The following is a 20509-nucleotide window of genomic DNA, read 5'->3' as shown; positions in this document are numbered from 1 at the left end:
TGTTTCGGCTGATCTCCAGTCAAGCTAGCTGTCGTGCGGTGAGTTGTATTTCAACAACTCAAGCGGTGGCCCCAATTCCTTAGTTGTTTTTGTGGTTCTCTTGTCTTGTGACCCCACGTTTTGTCTCTCTTTGGCTTCCCTGAAAAGTTTTTGGCTGAACCATTTTTACAAAGGGACCAATTCGATATTTTATTTATTTATTTATTTATCGATGAATATAGGCGTAGTATACAACCACGTAATGCTTTGTCGAGTTTTCTGTGGAAAAGAAACCAAGTGCGAACCTTCCGTTGGCAGATACAAGGTAGTCCGAGTTGTTTACTGATTGTCCTGGTCGGAAGATAGTATCAGGGAACCTTCCGTTGGCAGATACAAGATAGTATCAGGGAAGGTAGCATTGGTGAAGTGCAAAGTAAGGCAGAATAAAAGCGGGAGGGAAGCAATAAGAGGAGAAATTATTATAGGGTTCGTATTTGTAGGCAGCTAATAGCTATGCAATGCAGCACACACGCAAGTATATATGGTGTTCTTGGATCCTGTTTTGGGTTTATAGTTCAACCAGGCTGCACTTGTTAGAAAAATAAGAGAAACAGAAACTCTAAATTGTTCTTAAAGTGTGTTTATAATATCACTTTTCATAAGAAATTATTTGCTCCCACAAAAAATGGTATGCAACTAAATTGGGTAACAACAAATATTTATCCATGATACAATTGGAGGCGGAGCCACCCTTTGATTTGGGGGGCCAACACCCCAAGCCATAGGGTGGTCCAAAAAAAAAAAATAATAACAATATTAACTTTTGCCCCCCCACCCTCCCTCCCTCCCAATTTTTTTTTTTTTTTTTGTCCCTCAAACTAAACGTTCTAGTTCCGCCCCTGGATACAATGAAGCCCAAAAAACTAATGTAGTTTAGTTTCGTTTTGCACAACCGAAACTAAACCCAAATACCTTCAAATTTTATATTCTACCAAAAGAAAGAATCCGATAATTGTTAAAGTAGAGGGAAAAAAAATCTGAAGAGAATAGAAGAGATAAGTATTTGTGTTTTTCAAAAAAATAAATTGTAGATATATTTTGGAAATTAAACTGTTATTTAATAATAACTGTTAGATCTTAATTATTTAATCACAATGATTAGATCAAAGTTAATTTGATCTTATAATCCTAATATGAGGACACAAAATTGCGACATGTGGCGTTTTAAAATGCTGCCAAGTGTCATTTTAAGTTAAATTTTGCACTTGTTAGAAAAATAAGAGAAACAGAAACTCGAAATTGTTCTTATTACAATGTCACTTTTCTTAAAATTATTTACAAAAATAAATTGTAGATATATTTTGGAAATTAAACTGTTATTTAATAATAACTGTTAGATCTTAATTATTTAATCACAATGATTAGATCAAAGTTAATTTGATCTTATAATCCTAATATGAGGACACAAAATTGCGACATGTGGCGTTTTAAAATGCTGCCAAGTGTCATTTTAAGTTAAATTTTGCACTTGTTAGAAAAATAAGAGAAACAGAAACTCGAAATTGTTCTTATTACAATGTCACTTTTCTTAAAATTATTTACTCCCACCATAAATGATATGTAACTGAATTAGTTAACAACAAATATTTATCCAAAATATAATCAGGGGCGGAACTACCCTTTGGTTTGAGGGCAGGCCAACCCCCCAAGACATTGAGTGGTCCAAAAAAAAAAAAAAAAATAACTTTTGCTGACCAAATTTTTTTTTTTTTTTTTTTTTAATATTTTGCCCCCCAAACTAAACGTTCTAATTCTGCCCCCGGATATAATGAAGCTCAAGAAACTTATGTAGTTTAGTTGCGTTTTGTGCAACCGAAACTAAACCCAAATATCTTCAAATTTTATATTCTACCAAGAGACAGAATCCGATAATTGTTTAAGTAGGGAAAAAAAATCTTAAGAGAATAGAAGAGATAATTATTTGTGTTTTTCAAAAAATTAAATTGCAGATATATTTTTTGAAATTAAACTGTTATTTAATAATAGTTGTTAGATGTTAATTATTTAATCACAATCATCATATCAAAGTTAATTTGATCTTATAATTAATTTTAATTACAGTCCAATAAATCCAACCACTGGATCTACCTAAGAAACATCATACAATTTAAATCATACCACTAGATCGAATGATCCTAACCGTTCAAAAATAAATGGTCAATATCAGATGACTTTGAGCTCCAATGCTTCGTGCTAAGTGCGCCACTAGCGCCCGACTACTCATGCTACGCGTGCATGTGTCCAATGCTTCAGCACCGTACTAGAGTATGCATACAAGCATTTCTAAATACTTAAAGTGGGTTGAGCATTACAAATGACAACTACACTTTCTCTAAACTAAGATCTCACCATTTCAAATATTCTATCTATTTTTATTCCTGTACTACAAAATAAATTTTATATATATATATATTAATTTTAAAAATCTTTTGAGTGCACTTTCTCATGAAATTTCCTCCGAAATATGTGGACTGTATTGTAGCCTTTCTACTTTCACGTTAGATTTTTCACAATCTAAAAACAGCGTTGTCACTGTCTTGACTCTCCACTCAAGCCAAGTCAAGCGTAACTATCCGCTTGCCTCCAAGCGCGATTAGCGGGGTAGTCACCTCAGCCACTGTCCAAGCAATGTGACTACCCACTTTTACACGCCACGCCTTACTTGTCCTCCTTGCATTTGGTGACCTCAAAACACCACCGCAAAGCCGGGATAAGCATTTAGAACTCTTTTGTGTTCATCGACTTATCATTCATGTTCTAGTCTTTTTTGATATCTTTGGCTGTTAACAACTCTTAATATATAGATATTTTCTTATCACGTATTTCCTTAAAATATGATTAATTACAATATAATCAGGGCGGACTCACCTTGTATGTTAGGGGCTCCAGTGACAACTCCAAAGATTTGAAAATCCTTACAAAAATATTCATTTTTTATTTTATAGCCCCCGCAAATGGCAATGATTTGAACTTTTCTTTTCAGTCTAACAGCTGGACCTACTAAGAGCATGTTTCTAGTTTCATCAAAACTTACACACATATGTCTATCAGCTAATTTTCCAGGAGGCGTAGAAAACAAACAAATTCCTTCAATGTATCATTAAAACAAACAAAAATTCCTGACAGTCAAAAAGATCTGCCTTTCCAGCCTTGCTTCCAACGAACAGAGCCTGCTTTCGAGAACTTGAAACAGTGTTTTTTAGTGTTGTAGACCACATCAGCTGTTAAAGCTTTCCTACAAGTTTTGTGATTTCTTACATTAATAAACTGTGAAGGACTCCCACGTTAAACATCAAATTAGCCAATATAACATTTCTCTTATGAATAATCAATAATAATTTTGGATATGAAGTGGCTACTGCATCCTTGATCATGAGACTTTTTTTCTGCAAAATAAGTCTTATTCACTGCATTGTCTTGAATATCATTGCAAATTGTTAGTCTTAAAGCAAAATTGACCTGTCACGTTTACAAACAAGTCTTTCAATTTGTTCATCAGTGTTGTAACAAGGACCAAGGTGTGTTCTGTTGCAACTACTGAAATGTTGCAGAAATAATTGAGGTTCCTATATATATTAGTTTTAATTACAACTTTCAAGTGAAATAATATAAACACTTCTAATTTCATTACAGAGACGAAAACTAATATCTACGGACTATTTAATAAAATTAACCACAAATGCATGCATTCTTCTTTGAATGCCAATTGCGAGTAGATCTTTTCATGATACATATCAGAACCCTACTACTACCACATTATGTGGCTAAAGACCCTAAATAAACAATGCCCAGCTGGCTCTGTTAAGTGGGTTTTGAGATAAAATAGGAAGAAAAAAAATGTATGAATAATGTTTTTTTGATGGTTTACTAGGATAGTACGATGCTTTTGGCCGGATTTTCAAATGTTATCGGCCTTCCATAATTGAAACAGTTGCACCATTCAGAGAACATAATTGTGACCTACTGTTAATTGAGTTTGTCATCGCCATACCACTCACATTCAAGAAAGCAGGTTCCTTGGGATAAGGTAGAACTACAGTTTCATTGCTAAGTATTGCGACAACATCAGACATAGTAGGCCTATCCGCTGCACTTGCTTGAAGACAAAGCAGAGTTATGTTAACATGTCTCAATACCATCTGCATAAAGGATATATCATTAAGTAGTAGATCCACCAAGTCTGATCCCCTATCATTTGTCCATAATACTCATGCCTTCAAATCCAAGGAAAAAGGAAAATTAAAGGATGTTAGAATGCTGGTTCATGATTAAATACATAATTTTTTATTAGTTTAAGCTTTTGAGACTAGTAGCACCTTCTATACTCTAATTAGCACTCTAAAATTTCAAGAACAGATGACTGATTTTGCTTTAATAATTAATGATGAATGCACATTTGTTCAACAACTCCCCACTATGAATCAAAGTAAGTAAGTGTTTTAAATTTCTACAACAAACACATGCAAATAAGATACTCACATATCCAATAAGATGGAGACAGTCACTTTGATAAAAACCGGTATTCTTTTTGCCACTCACAATCTCTAACAATAAGACGCCAAAACTAAAGACATCGGATTTGATTGAAAATAGGCCTTTCAAAGCATATTCAGGAGACATATAACCACTGTACACCATCATCAAGTTAAATATATTAGTAATTGCATGTTTTATGTGTATGTCTACACATGTATACTATTATGTTGATTTTTATAATTCAAAAGTTTCCTTCATATTACTTACTAAGTGCCAACAATCCTATTTGTATTTGTTGTGATTCATTTCCTCCAAATATTTTTGCCATTCCGAAATCTGATATTTTGGGATTCATATCAATGTCCAACAAAATATTGTTAGGCTTTGAGTCCCTGTGAATAATCCTTAACCTAGAATACTAATGAAGATAAAGAAGTCCTTGAGCAATTCCTTCAATGACTCCAACACAAGTCCTCCAGTCTAATATCATGCGCTTCTTTTCATCTGCTTTACGTATATGAGTAAATTAACAATTAGTGAGATACATGCAAATGACCATAAAAATCAAATAAAAATATATATATATCAAAGTGGGAGATATTACAAACCAAAGAGGAAGAAATCCAAGCTTTTATTGGGCATATACTCGTAAACTAATATCTTTTCATCTCGTTCAATGCAACAACCCAAAAGTCTAACAAGATTCTTGTGTTGAAGCTTGGCTATGAGCATTGCTTCATTTTTAAGCTCCTCCCAACCTTTTTCAGATTTTTTTGAAAATCTTTTTACAGCTACCTCGTCACCTTTTAGTAATATTCCCTGCAATTATTTTTTGTTGTGAAAGATATTAAAAATAATAAAAAAATAGTAAGCTACATTCATAAGAAATCCATTACCAATGATAAAGACTAAAACCTTTTTAACTCTAAAACAAACAACCCATTTTGAGCAACAAGAATAGGATGCAAAACATTTTGTTGTAGTGGAATCTCTGGTCCTTGAGCCAAGACTAGAGATCGACATTCCCGATTTGGGCCTAAAAAAGTCGATGCATTGACACCTCTAGAGTCTTGGAGCAAGACTATAATATAGTATATTGGGACAAAACTCAACTCAAAAGCTTAAGCCTATGAGTTTAAGCACAACTATGTATACTATACAAATCACCTAACTTGTGATATTTCACATGTGCATACTCAATATCAACTATTAAGTGATTGACAAACACATACTATCTAATTACATATAAGACTAGCACACGCCAAGCAAAATTTTATCTTCCAATGGCTTACACAATAAAAGTTTATTTGAATTGGTATTCTGAGTGGCTTCATAGTATACACAACAACAAAAGTGACATGTGCCTGTTTGTGCTTGTTAACATGGAAAGGTTTAGCTGGCAAACTGTCAACCTTTTACATACATTCCATAGCCAAAGCATTGTGTTTAGGTACATTGAAGCATACCTTGTAAACGGATCAAAAACCACCTTCTCCAAGCTTATTTGTAGCTGAGAAATTATCGGTTGCAACACAAACACTTGCAAAACTGAATAATGGCATTTGGACTTCTCTTTTCCTACTATCTCCATCCTCTGAATTATTTGCCTTTTGGGTCATGTCCAAATCTAAAAGTAACAAATCCTCCCCTGCATTTTAAAACAACACAAGTTTATATATATATTGCTAAAATAACGTTGTGAACCATTCTTTACTCACCCTTAGCTTCCTTCTAAGCTTTCTCCTCATCACATAATAAACGAAAAGGCCCAATGTAACAACCACTACGAATAATGAAGAATATTATTCGTGTAGAATATGTAGTCCGTACATGTAGAATATAACATAGCAATGGTTGGTCGAGTTTTCTGTAGAAAAGAAACCAAGTCGGAACGTTCCATTGGCAGATTGAATGTACTCCGAGGTGTTTAGTGATTGGCCTGCTCGGTGAGAATCAGTGGTGGTAGCATTGTTGAAATGAAAAGCAAGGCAGAATAAAAGCAGCAGGGAAGCAATAAGAGGGGAAATTCTACGGCTCATGTTTGTATCAGGCAGCACAGTTCTGCTCTTTCTCATGAGCTTTCCTATGAAAAATGTTTTGAACTTTCTCGTTAGATTTTCCACGCGTCAAAGGTCGAAATTATTGTTTCAACTTTCTAAAAACCGTGTTGTTTCCACTCTTCCAACTGATACATTGGCATTTCAATATGGTTTTCTGCTGAGCTTCACTCTTTTTCCAACTACTCTACTCCCACAAATTACTAATTGTTACAATGCCCAGTAAATTTTCTGAGCACAATAACTTAACAATGCATAAAATTAACTAACAAAAAAAATAAAATTCAGAGTCTAAATACCGTGTTGTTTGGACTCTCCATTCCAAATAATTTTTCATGAGTCCAAAAGATGATCATGCCAATAATCTTTCATGGGTACCTTTAATCCTTTTCAAGCCACCTAAATCCTCTCGCCTTGCCTCACCACTAAGAGTGGGAAGATATCTGCCTTTCCCACTGTGACGACCCGCTTGATTAAAGCGAGACTATTTTTTTTTTTTTTAAAAGCATTACCCACAATAAAGCGGATTGTCACAGTGGCATGGCGATACCACAGTATGCCATGAACCCGTGTATTAACCTGATTGACAATATCATATGCCACACAGAGCTACATGCAACATCAATGATTCATCAAGGTTTATATCTTTGCAGCGGAATATAAATAACTTAAGACATAACATAACCCATCAGAGCTGATTAATACATCTAAGTGATTAAAGCTTACATACAAAAGAATGGCTATACAAAAGTGTCACATGCGACACGAGCCATATACAAAATAACAAAGTCTAAGCATATACATGTAATCTCTACAAAAAGGGGACTATTATCTAGTCCAACAAAATAACATCTGATGCAACTATGCCTCAAACGTTGTAGTAACCCAGATACATAGCTACTGGGTCATCCTCAATAATCCCCGCACCTGCATCAACATTAACCACATTGCCTGCATCACGGGAATCACCACCACCCATGATGCAGGCGGATTTGTGAGCCCGCCGTCTCCATGAAATAGAGACGCTCAGTAGTATAGAAATTACTAGGCTTTCCAAATAACCATCATTTGAAAATATACTTACAATTTAATTAGCTTAACAATAAAACATATTGATAGTCATCATTATCATAAAATCATATGCTATGCATGCTCATGCAACATCATCTTTTCATATCATCCATACATATACATATATAACATCATCTCCTCATAACATCCGCCATGCATATATACATAACATAACATCATCTCCTCATAACATTTGCCATGCATATAAACATCACATAACATCATCTCTTCATAACATTCGCCATGCATATATACATAATATAACATCATCTCCTCATAACATTCGCCATGCATGTATACATAATATAACATCATCTCCTCATAACATCCACCATACATATATACATAATATAACATCATCTCCTCATAACATCCGCCATGCATATATACATCACATAACATCATCTCCTCATAACATTCGCCATGCATAGATACATCACATAACATCATCTCTTCATAACATTCACCATGCATATATACATAATATAACATCATCTCCTCATAACATTCGCCATGCATGTATACATAATATAACATCATCTCCTCATAACATCCACCATACATCTATACATAATATAACATCATCTCCTCATAACATCCGCCATGCATATATACATAATATAACATCATCTCCTCATAACATCCGCCATGCATATATACATCACATAACATCATCTCCTCATAACATTCGCCATGCATATATACATAATATAACATCATCTCCTCATAACATTCGCCATGCATGTATACGCAATATAACATCATCTCCTCATAACATCCGCCATGCATATATACATCACATAACATCATCTTCTCATAACATCCGCCATGCATATATACATCACATAACATCATCTCCTCATAACATTCGCCATGCATATATACATAATATAACATCATCTCCTCATAACATTCGCCATGCATGTATACATAATATAACATCATCTCCTCATAACATCCGCCATGCATATATACATCACATAACATCATCTTCTCATAACATTCGCCATGCATATATACATAATATAACATCATCTCCTCATAACATTCGCCATGCATGTATACACAATATAACATCATCTCCTCATAACATCCATACATATACATATGTAACATCATCTCCTCATAACATCCGCCATGAATATATACATAACATCATCTCCTCATAACATCCATACATATACATATGTAACATCATCTCCTCATATCATCCGCCATGAATATATATACATAACATAACATCATTTTATCTCGTAAGCTCATAAAAGCTCATAGAAACATCACATCAAACATTCATTCAACACATCACATAGAACATCGTTAAATAGTCAATATAATCACAAAGCACCTTGTATCAATCATTCATCCAAAACATCTTTTATACTTTAAAACATATTATCTTTTTGCCCAGTAAGTAAAATACTTACCTTATTTAGTTGAGTGCCCTCCGGTGAACTCGACTCAACCGCGATACACCTAAGCATTTACAACATAAACACATAATTAAGCTCTATTCTTAGTCTAACAGCTCATACTCTATATAAAGATACTTGAGCACTACAAGTATCACGCTCCATTTGTTAACCCAAACTTATAATACTCATAAACACTTAAAATGTCATATTAGAGCTTGAACCCCATGGGTATCAATTTCCATGGAATCCCATAAAAACCTAGGATTAATTAACACTTTGAATGTAATTAATCCACTCAATAGCATTCCTAGTGTTTACATACCAAAAGCCCAAACTTAATTCAAACTATATAAAATTAGGGTTTATGTCAATACTTTACCAATAAGTAAAATTGGAGTTTCAACCCATTAATCTAACAACCCGGAGCTTGAATCATGCATAGCAATCTACTACACATAAAAGCCCCACATTAATTTTAGGAATTAGGTTTCTTATCAAATTTTCCCAATTTTCGGACCTAATTAAAAATCCTCCAAATCATTATGATTTCAAACTTGGAATCCAATGGGTAGAACAAAACCTTAAAGAGAAACTAAAGATCTTAACAATATAACAAAATCCCTTTCAAGAACCCTAATTTTCGGACCCAAATCAAAGCCCCACAAATCCAAACAATTTCTATCTTCTAATCTCATGGGTAACACGAAAATTACAAGGAAAGACTAAAGATTTTACCTCTCAAGCACCCCTGGCCGAAACCCCCTTCAAATTCGTCACTTTCCTTTTCTTTTCTTTTTCTTCTTTCTTCTTCTCCTTCTTCTTTCTCTTTCTTTCTCCCAGCCAGCAGTACCCCTCTCTCTCTCTCTCTCTCTCTCAATCTGCAGCTCTTTCTCTCCCAATCTAGGCCGTGTGTGTGGGTTTGTGGAAGGAGAAAGAGTGAGGGAAAATGGGAAAAAGGGGGGCTGCTGTGTGTGTGCGTGAATGAGGGGTGAGGGAGAAAGAAAGAAAGGAGGAAAGAAAGAAAGGATGGGGGGAAAAGTGGGCTGCTGCAGGGGGCCCACCAAAAGACTTATATTATTATTATTTTTTTGCATTTTTCTTTTAAAACTAAGGAGATAAGGTATCTCCAATGGCCAATGAAAATTTGACATGTAGCATAGGATAAGATTCTATTTCTATTTTAATGCCCCAACTATTTAGAATTGCAAGATTTACACCCCACTACCTATAGTTCATATTTCACCCTTACCATTTATTTCAACTACAATTTACCCATACATATACTTATTATTAATCAATCTCATTAATTAATTTAGATTATTATGAGGTTATTAATAATAAACTTAATAACTATCTTGGGCGTTACACCCACTAAGCGTAGATCTGCACGTCAAACACGCCAGAGAGAATTTAGATTTTTTTTTTCTTTTTTTTTTTGGGGGGGGGGGGGGGGTGTTTGGTCAATTTTGGTGGATTGAAGAAGTTATAGTTGCATCTGCCCAAGTATTTCTTTCCATTATCCGCTGAAGCTTTTGATCTTTGATGTGAATTTTACTGCCTGTCAAGAAAATTTGAGATGGGATCGCCTAAGGGTCTGTTTTGTCTCTGTTTTTTTATAAGATATATTATCCCATGTTGCTAAACAATTAACCCCTCATTTTGCACTCCATTTCTCACTTGCATCCTAAGAAAAAATGGATTACTGGCTTTGCATAGGTCCCGTAAGAGTACCAAAAACAAGTGGGAAGAAAAAACTTGACAAGCTTACAACTTGGAAAAAGTTACTAGTTTCATCAAAAAGGTTACAACTTGGATAAAATAAATTCTAGTTTCATCAAAACTTACACACAAAAGTCTATCAGCAAATTTTCCAGGAGGTGTAGAATCTTTAGTCTATTAACAAATTTTGTGTAGTCATGAAGAAGGTTAAACCTTACTCATCTAATTGATTATGATACTGCCGCTTCAAAACTTCAGCGTATTTTGCATAGTTTGAAGAAAAGCAGACCTATCTTCACCTTGTGCATGTCCTGTACATTAAATGCACAGCAAGTAATCTGCCTATTCCTGATTTACCGTTAGGCTATCCCGGTTCCTCGCTGCCGTCTAGTAGACTTGCTGTCATTTGTTTAACAGTCCATCGGAGTGCTAACGGGGGCCCCTCCAAATATGGGTCTCATGTAGGCATCATCAAACTTCCTCCAGTAGAAATGTATAGTGAATACAGGCCTTTCTATCAGCCGGGACAAACTATCCTTTGCACGGCTCATGTTGGTTCCCACAGATTCTTCAACAGAGAGCAAAGGAACATCCAAGTCCTCTATTGGAGGAACTGATTCTCGATGACTGATTTTGATAGTTTCTTGGTGGGGAAGTAGATAGCTTATTAGCGGCTTTGTTAGAAAACCAAACATCTGCAAGTATATGTAAAACATACCATGAAATCTTTGCAGGTAAAAGAATTCCTGCAATGTATCACTAACAATTGCATGACATATAATGGTTGTAGTGAGACTTGTGTCTTCATTGTAAAATGTTAGGAAATTAATCCTATTTCCCAAGAACCGTGATATGCGAAAAATAAGACGAATGCGGAATAACAAAGATTAGGCAATCACACACGACACAAAGATTTAAGTGGTTCGACTTAACAAGCCAACATCCACTGGCGAAGACAACCCAGAGAAAATTCACTATCAAAAGATGGAGGAGCCAAAAACAAGTGATTAGAAGAAAAAGGTGCTGCAAAGTAAGAGAAGAAAATAGAGATCAGCCGCTATCCGTTCCAGCAAAAGAAGAGTTTGTACATCTGTCTTTTGTATTCTATTTTGTGAATAATCTCTCTTGTGTGATAGTGAGATTTTGGTGTATTGGGGCTTTGGGATCTGAGTGATTTTCTCTTTACTGTTTTTGTTCTCCATCTTTTGATAGTGAATTTTCTCCGGGTCATCTCCGCCAGTGGATGTAGGCTTGTTAAGCCGAACCACTTAAATCTTTGTGTCGTGTGTGATTGCCTAATCTTTGTTATTCCGCATTCTTCTTATTTTTCGCATATCACAGGTCTTGGAAAATAGGATTAATTTCCTAACAACTGTTGGGTGGTCTTGGGCCTCTCTCAACCCCAAAAGCTAGCTCAAGAGGTGAGGCTTTCCCTTACACTTATAAAGTGACCACCAGCCCCTTCCACAACCGATGTGGGATAACCCCAACAATCTCCCCCTCACACATCGGGCCCTAGGTCGGAACAGCGATAACCCGTTTCTCCCGTGGACTGTTGGGCCGAGACTTATTGGTAAACCTAGGCTCTGATACCATTGTTGGGTGGTCTTGGGCCCCTCTCAACCCCAAAAGCTAGCTCAAGAGGTGAGGCTTTCCCTCACACTTATAAAGTGACCACCAGCCCCATCCACAACCGATGTGGGATAACCCCAACAAAAGGAAACCCACTTGAAGACAGAGACCAACATACCAGTGTACTGAAGAGGACTGCGACAATGGTGTCCGTAATCATTGTTGCATTGATTGGATCCAATGTAATGCCAGAATACGTGAACTTCACAAACCAAGAGAGATTAATTCATGCATAATTTCTACCAAATTGTAAAATTATCTATGCAATATGTTGGATTATCATCTCTAACAAACTAACTGATTTGAATTATGATGAACATAAAATGCATACCTGTTTAAAAGCCAATGCAATAGAGACTGCCCCTCTCATAAGCCCAGCCCACCAAATGATTAGCTAGATAAATAGAAATTTTAAAATCCATAGGCCATGAAAGTCTGTAACTACCTTCCCTCGCAGTATGCATAAAAGTTATCATGGCAATGCTAACCTGGTGTTTAAATGTGATCACTGGTGTTCTCTCGGCTTTTCTATTCATGTAATTGGAAAGAGTAGAGAGTGGGAATACAAATGCAGCGCGTCCAAGCAAGATTAATAAGATTAAGGTACTACAGATACCCATTGAAGTTCCAAAGCTGTAATGAACAAAAATCTGTAAGAGAATGCATAATTTAGATAAAGACACATGCAGCTATTAGAGAGAACAAGGTTGTTATGTCAGAGACTCAAACTCATACTCCTAAGCGTTATATGTAAATTTAAACCATATTCATGCCAAAGGTCGCATTATACTTCATACTTGACTATTATTTTTTAGATCCCTAAAAACAAAACGCAAAGTTAGCCAAATTTTCTTAAAACAAAAGTTGAAGATTCGATTCGAATGTGTGAGAGAGAGAAAGAGAGAACATTAAATCATATGCCATGATAAGAATTTGCAAGTAACAGCCAGAAGATATGAGCCTCAGACTGGCCATTCCTTACCATTTTTAATACCACTGAAAGACTCTGTCTGTCATATGATCACAAAAAAGCATTTGTCTGATTTAAATGCCGTGAAAAATGTCTCGAGAAGTTATAATTTTCCCAATTGCATTTTATTGAATCAAAAGAATTAGGACTTTTTTTCTGAAGCACATATGGTGTACATGAAGGTAGACGATACACATCCATGTCTATAACATCCCACCCCAATGACACACAATATTGTCCGCTTTTGGCTCCCCTCGAACCAAACTTCCTAGGAGATCACCCATCCTGGGACTACTCCAGCAGAAGCACGCTTAACTGCGGAGTTCTGATGGGATCATGACCATCACGGCTTTAAAACGCGTTGTGGTCATTAAGAGTGTAGTATACATTTAAGCACATCCTCATCTCCATACCTAGGCGATGTGGGATGTCACAATCACCCCTTCTTAGGACCCAGCGTCCTCGCTGGCGACCCTCATGGGATTAGCCCATTCTTGGCGTCCGCTCTAGCGAGCGCCCGCTAGCGACCTTCATGGGCTTGTGCACGCTCCCACCATCTCAAGATGGGCAATGGCTCTGATACCAATTGTAACATCCCACCCCAATGACACACAATATTGTCCGCTTTTGGCTCCCCTCGAACCAGACTTCCTAGGAGGTCACCCATCCTGGTACTACTCCAGCAGAAGCACACTTAACTGCGGAGTTCTGATGGGATTATGACCATCACGGCTTTAAAACGCGTTGTTATCATTAAGGGTGTAGTATACATTTAAGCACATCCTTATCTCCATACCTAGGCGATGTGGGACGTCACAATCACCCCCTCTTAGGACGCAGCGTCCCCGCTGGCGACCCTCATGGGATTAGCCCATTCTTGGCGTCTGCCCTAGCGAGTGCCCGCTAGCGACCTTCATGGGCTTGTGCACGATCCCCCTATCTCAGGTAAGGAAATGGCTCTGATACCAATTGTAACATCCCACCCCAATGACACACAATATTATTCGTTTTTGGCTCCCCTCGAACCAGACTTCCCAGGAGGTCACCCATCCTAGCATTACTTCAGCAGAAGCACGCTTAACTGCAGAGTTCTAATGGGATCATGACCATCACGGCTTTAAAACGCGTTGTTGTCATTAAGGATATAGTATACATTTAAGTACATCTTCATCTCCATACCCAGGCGATGTGGGATGTCACAATCAAGTCCCCCATTCTCCCTTTGTCTCACTTTTTCTCCTTCCACACACAAACACATACGGCCTAGATTGAGAGAGAAAGAGCTGTAGATTGAGAGAGAGAGGTGATGCTGGCCATGAGAAAGAAAGAAAGAAGAAGGAGAAGAAGAAGAATAAAAAGAAAAGAAAAGGAAAGTGACGAATTTTTAGGGGGTTTCGACTAAGGTGCTTGTGAGGTAAAAACTTTAGTCTTTTCTTGTAATTTTCGTTATGCTTGTGAGATTAGAAGCTAGAAATTGTGTGGATTTATGGGGCTTTGATTTGGGTCCGAAAATTAGGGTTCTTGAATGGGATTTTGTTATATTGTTAAAATCTTTAGTTTTTTTTGGGTATCAAGCTTGAAATCATAATGATTTAAGGGATTTTTAATTAGGTCCGAAAATTGGGGAAATTTGATAAGAAACCTAATTCCTAAAATTAATGTGGGGCTTTTATGTGTAGTAGATTGCTATGCATGATTCAAGCTCTGGGTTGTAAAATTAATGGGTTGAAACTCCAATTTTACTTATTGGTAAAGTATGGACATAAACCCTAATTTTATATAGTTTGAATTAATTTTGGGCTTTTGGTATGTAAACACTAAGAATGTTGTTTGAATGGATTAATTACATTTAAAGTGTTAATTAATCCTAGGTTTTCATGGCTTTCATGGAAATTGATAACTATAGGGTTTAGGTTCTAATATGTCATAATAGAATCATAATGATTATTGTAAGTGTTATGAGAATTATAAAGTTTGGGATAAATTGCTAGATTAAATGGCTTAGAAGAGAATAACAATTATAGGGTTAAGTGTAATACTTAACCTAGAGTGTATGCATATGCCTCAAGATTTAGTGATTTAATATATTATGATGTAGAATCATAGTTCAATGTAACTAAGTTATTAGATAATTAATCCATTAGCTAATGGAGCGTGATACTTGTAGTGTTCAAGTATCTTTATAGAGTATGAGTTGTTAAGCTAAGAATAGAGCTTAATTATGTGTTTATTATGTAAATGCTTAGGTGCATTGCGGTTGAGTCAAGAATCCACCAAAGGGTACTCAAGCAAACAAGGTAAGTATTTTACTTACTGGGCAAAAGGGGATACTATTCTTAAAGTATAAAAGATGTTTTGGTTGAACGATTGATGTATGATGTTTTGAGATACTATGACTACTAATGATGTTCTATGAGATGTGTTGGATAAATGTTTGATGTGATGTTCCTATGAGCTTTATGAGTTTGCAAGATAATGAGATGATTATGTTGTTATGTGCATTGGTTGGTTTACATGGTTTACATGGTTGATGACATGATTCTATGATTTTATGATATGAGTTATGATAGAATATGAGTTCAAGGATTTATTGACATAAGCATGAACATAGCATGAGCAATGAAACGGAAACAGGGTTCAACTCCGGTAGTGATTGAGTATGGTCTCACTACCGTAGAGCTGGCCCATGCATAATGGAAACAGGGTTCAACTCCGATGGTGATTGAGTATTGTCTCACTACCGTAGAACTGGACTCATGTATAACAGAAAACAACATGACGACCCCTGGTAGCGATGACAAGTCTCCTACCGCAGGGTTGGTCTCATGATGGAAATGGCACAAGATGATGAGCATAAGCATAAGCATGCATATCATATGATTGCATGAAAATGATGATAAAGGCACGATAACCCGGCCTTACTTTGTAGATGGCACAAGTAGCGGCAAGCAAAGTAGGGTTAGGGACAAATGATGTTGAAGAAAAGGTAACTGGTCTTGCTTTGTAGATGGCCCAAGTAGCGGCAAGCAAAGTAAGAACGGTCCTTGTTTTGTAGATGGCACAAGTAGGGGCAAGCAAAATAAGGATTGGCCTTACTCTGTAGATGGCACAAGTAGGGGCAAACAGAGTAAGGACAGAGACAAATGATGTTAAAGGAAAGGTAACTGGTCTTACTTTGTAGATGGCACAAGTAGCGGCAAGCAAAGTAAGAACGGTCCTTGTTTTGCAGATGGCACAAGTAAGGGCAAGCAAAACAAGGATTGGCCTTACTCTGTAGATGGCACAAGTAGAGGCAAGCAGAGTAAGGACAGGGACAAATGGTACACAGAGAAACAAGAATGACAATGATGAACATGAGTTTGCATGGCAAGAATGTTATGATGATGATGATGATATATGATGCTTGCATTGTTGCATATGATGATTTTTATGTTAGACGTATTTGTATGCATACGAGACGGGAGATGGAACCGTGTGTATGTATATCGTTATGGATAGATGATACATGGTGACTTTCCATATGTTTAATTGTTAAGCTATAAATATGTAAGTATGTATAAAGTTAGATGGGTTAGTATGCGCATGTTCCGAGAGCGGAAGATCGGGCTTACGTATACTTTCACAACTGATCTAATATGTTTTCAAATGATGATTCTTTCTGAAAGTCTAATGAGTTCTATACTGCTGAGCGTCTATATTTTATGGAGATGGCGGGCTCATGAAATCCGCATGCATCATGGGTGGTGGTGATTCCCATGGTGTAGATGATGTTGATGCAGGTACAGGGACCCTAGATGATAATCCAGTGGCTATATATCTGGGTTACCACGGTGCCTGAGGCCTGGACACATTGAGTACTTATTTTGTTGGACTACTTGATAGCCCTCTTTTGAAGAGCATTCATGTATATGCTTAGACATTGTTATTTTGTATATGGCTCGTGTCGCATGTGACCCTTTTGTATAGCCATTCTTTTGTATGTAAGCTTTAATCACTTAGATGTATTAATCAGCTCTGATGTGTTATGTCTTATGTTATTTATATTCCGCTGCAAAGATATGACCTCTGATGAATCATTGATGATGCATGTAGCTCTGTGAGACTTATGATATTGTCAATCAGGTTAATGCATGGGTTCGTCGCATACTGTGGTATCACCATGCCATTGTGACAATCTGCTTTGTTGTGGGTGGTTGGTTTTTTTTAAAAGAAAAATTTTTAATCATGCTTTTATCAAGCGGGTCGTCACAGAATTTGGTATCAGAGCCATTGCCCAGCCTGAGATGGGGGGAGTGTGCACAAGCCCATGAAGGTCACTAGCGGGCACTCGCTGGGGCGGACGCCAAGAATGGGCTAATCCCATGAGGGTCGCTAGCGGGGACGCTCGGTCCTAAGAGGGGGTGATTGTGACGTCCCACATCGCCTGGGTATGGAGATGAGGATGTGCTTAAATGTATACTACACCCTTAATGACAACAATGCGTTTTAAAGCCATGATGGTCATGATTCCATCAGAACTCCGCAGTTAAGCGTGCTTCTGCTAGAGTAGTACCAAGATGGGTGACCTTCTGGGAAGTCTGGTTCGAGGGGAGCCAAAAGCGGACAATATTATGTGTCATTGGGGTGGGATGTTACAATGTCAGTATACGGCAACTTAAAACTAAATTGGATGATCTGAACTTTTATCAATAACTTACTGAAATATGACAGAGTTGGACTGTAGTAGGAGAGAAATAGCACCTTAATTTGGTCATTCTCCACATTTCAATGTCAAGAGCATCCATTCCCACATAGAGAAATATGAATGTTTCTGCAATACATGACATTGTAGCAAACACATGCCTGCAGAGAGGAGGCAATAAACCAAGTAGAGAGCATAATCAGTTATGACTTTTTAATGTCGTCCTAAAATCCAAAACAACTCCTTCACGCATACCAGGTCGTGATTCTTGAACTCTCACTAACATTATGCCACGCATAGTGTGACATCAGAATCTCACAAAAGAAAACAGTAAGAATTCCACTGACTTGTAGCAACTGCACAAACAAATGATAGTATATACATTATTGTTTCACACTATGAAGATGTGAAAATTGTAGTTAAAACAAGTCAGTTGTACATATTAAAAGAAGTTCAAGATCATCACTTGCATGATGCGGATTTTGGTTTCCTTCTTCTCACATCTTTTTCTCTGTGTCTCTCAGTCAGACAAAAAGCCCCATCACAGCAGTTGTTTGGTGCTTAATAACTCAACTTTCTATATGTAGATGTTACTTGAAAAGATTACTTGTTCATATCAACTCGGTGATATGGTCTAAATATATATTTAGCTCCCTATTTAAAAAGGATTTGAGAATCAACAATCTAACACTTCCACACAAAGTGAATGGACTGCTTGAGTACATGTCATTATCCTGATATCAGAATATACCAAATTAGATACTGGTTTATTAATATTCTGATTTCCTTTGTTATTGTGTTTCCTATTCTGAGTTATGTACAGTTAAAACACACAAAAATATATCTAAAGTTAGGCATAAGTTTTAACATTGCATGTTCACCACTCAGGATCAGGGTCCTCTGTCCAGATATTTCCCACGTATATTATTATATGATATGGGTGTATCCCTTGGCTCATTGGACCTCTTCTAAATTAATAAAGTTATAACCCATTAGTGGATGTTTGTAGAATTGATTGTGGGAATTGCCGTGTACTTGTACTTGTTAATCCGTCGATCCATATATCCACATGTAACAATCCCATGGTAGCTAGCTGCTTAGGCCAAGAACCGGCTTAGAGCAACCGCCGATTGCAATTCAAGGTGCGGTTTGTTCGCGAGTGGGGTGAGAATGTCTCAAGAGGTACTGGTCAAAAGGGTGTTTGCATGGACAGCTTCCACGCATTGAAATGAGCGTTTAATATGGATTGTTATGTATTCATCAACGATAATAGCCTCGTTCAAAGGTGCCAAAGCAATGGGAGTGAAATTGTGCATTGTGACATTGTGTATTTTTGAAAAGTCCTTCACAATGTTGATTAAAATTGTGCATTTGGTATACATTCTGAATAAATAATAATGACTAATCTCCGGTAGATGTTGCGCAATCTTTGACCACCTAAAATTACCAAATGAACAACAAATTGCCTTAAAATAAGACCATGCATATAAATATACCAACATATTCTAGTTCACAGAACAAGAGTGAAGAGAAAATTTTGAACATAAGATTGGAAGATTACCTATTACCCCACTTGGAGTGGAGTTCAACGCTGCTCTTGTGGGGTAAGATTTCCACGCTTTTTACATCTGGTTTTACATAATTTAGCCAATCTCAATCTGCAGCTCTTGCCAGTTCTCCTCAACCCTTAAAACAGAGAAGAAAATGGTTAACAAAAAGGCTGATGAATGATCAAATTGCAACATGTTGTATAATTAATAATAAGCAGCTTTTTTTCTTTTTTCTTTTTTCTTTTTTTTTTTTTTTTTTTTTTTTTTTTTTCTAATTGAATAAGAAAAAAGGTTACAGGGAGATAATAATAATAAGCAGCTAACCAGGACGTTTTGCAAGCAAATTCCAACGGCCCTCACCTTGATGAGTAATATAGTGAGTGAAATAATTTCACTAAGCAGCTCCCCTGCTTTCGGGATTAATCCCACGCACGCCATGGCAATGATTAACATTTCATTGGTTGCAGGGGTTGAAGAACTTCTGGTTGCATCCGCCTCAAGTATTCTCAAAGCTTGCATAGATGTATTTCTTTCCGGCATCTGTTGAAGCTTTTGATCTTCTGATATAAATTTTACTGCCTCTTAAGAAAGTTTGAGATGGAATTGCCTCTTTTGTTACTATATTTACAATTGCATAATGGTTTTTTTCCCTGTTGATAATTATTAATCCCTCGCATTTGGCATTCCATTTCTCACTTACATCCCTGTACTGTTGGCTGTAAAGTTACAAAACAATACCAAATCTAAAACAATCAATCGCCATCCATACATGCACTCTAGAGAAGCAATGTCACATCTTTCTAAGAAAACATTGTATTAGTATGTGTATTAGGTCAAATTGGACTATATAAGTTATTACAATGAACCACAATTGTGATTAGTCCCTTTGGATATGAAGT

General features: G+C 36.7%; 1 protein-coding gene and 1 pseudogene across 1 annotated transcript; both read right to left on the bottom strand.

The window, feature by feature from the left end:
* Positions 1–3944: 3944 nt before the first annotated feature.
* On the bottom strand, positions 3945–6293 carry LOC132174583 (G-type lectin S-receptor-like serine/threonine-protein kinase B120; annotated as a pseudogene).
* A 4894-nt stretch (positions 6294–11187) lies between these two features.
* On the bottom strand, positions 11188–20150 carry LOC132174587 (sodium/hydrogen exchanger 4-like). The gene is made up of 7 exons (XM_088514121.1): positions 19935–20150; positions 18316–18416; positions 18120–18221; positions 12898–13042; positions 12741–12803; positions 12528–12611; positions 11188–11472 (listed from the first exon to the last, which is right to left on the bottom strand). The coding sequence occupies exons 1-7, from the start codon at positions 20148–20150 to the stop codon at positions 11188–11190; spliced, it is 996 nt and encodes a 331-aa protein (XP_088370247.1).
* Between the last annotated feature and the right edge of the window lie 359 nt (positions 20151–20509).

This window comes from Corylus avellana, chromosome 3 (genome assembly GCF_965113065.1).
Source record: "Corylus avellana chromosome 3, dhCorAvel1.hap1.2, whole genome shotgun sequence".
NCBI lineage: Eukaryota > Viridiplantae > Streptophyta > Magnoliopsida > Fagales > Betulaceae > Corylus > Corylus avellana.
This window is presented reverse-complemented; position numbering and strand designations above follow the sequence as displayed.

Coding starts and splice junctions, on each gene's coding strand:
- LOC132174587 (XM_088514121.1), bottom strand. CDS start 20,150: ATGCCGGAAAGAAATACATCTATGCAAGCTTTGAGAATACTTGAGGCG. Junction 18,417..19,934: donor TTTGCTTGCAAAACGTCCTG/GTTAGCTGCTTA, acceptor TTGTTTGTGCAG/TTGCTACAAGTCAGTGGAAT. Junction 18,222..18,315: donor AGTTCAAGAATCACGACCTG/GTATGCGTGAAG, acceptor TCCTCTCTGCAG/GCATGTGTTTGCTACAATGT.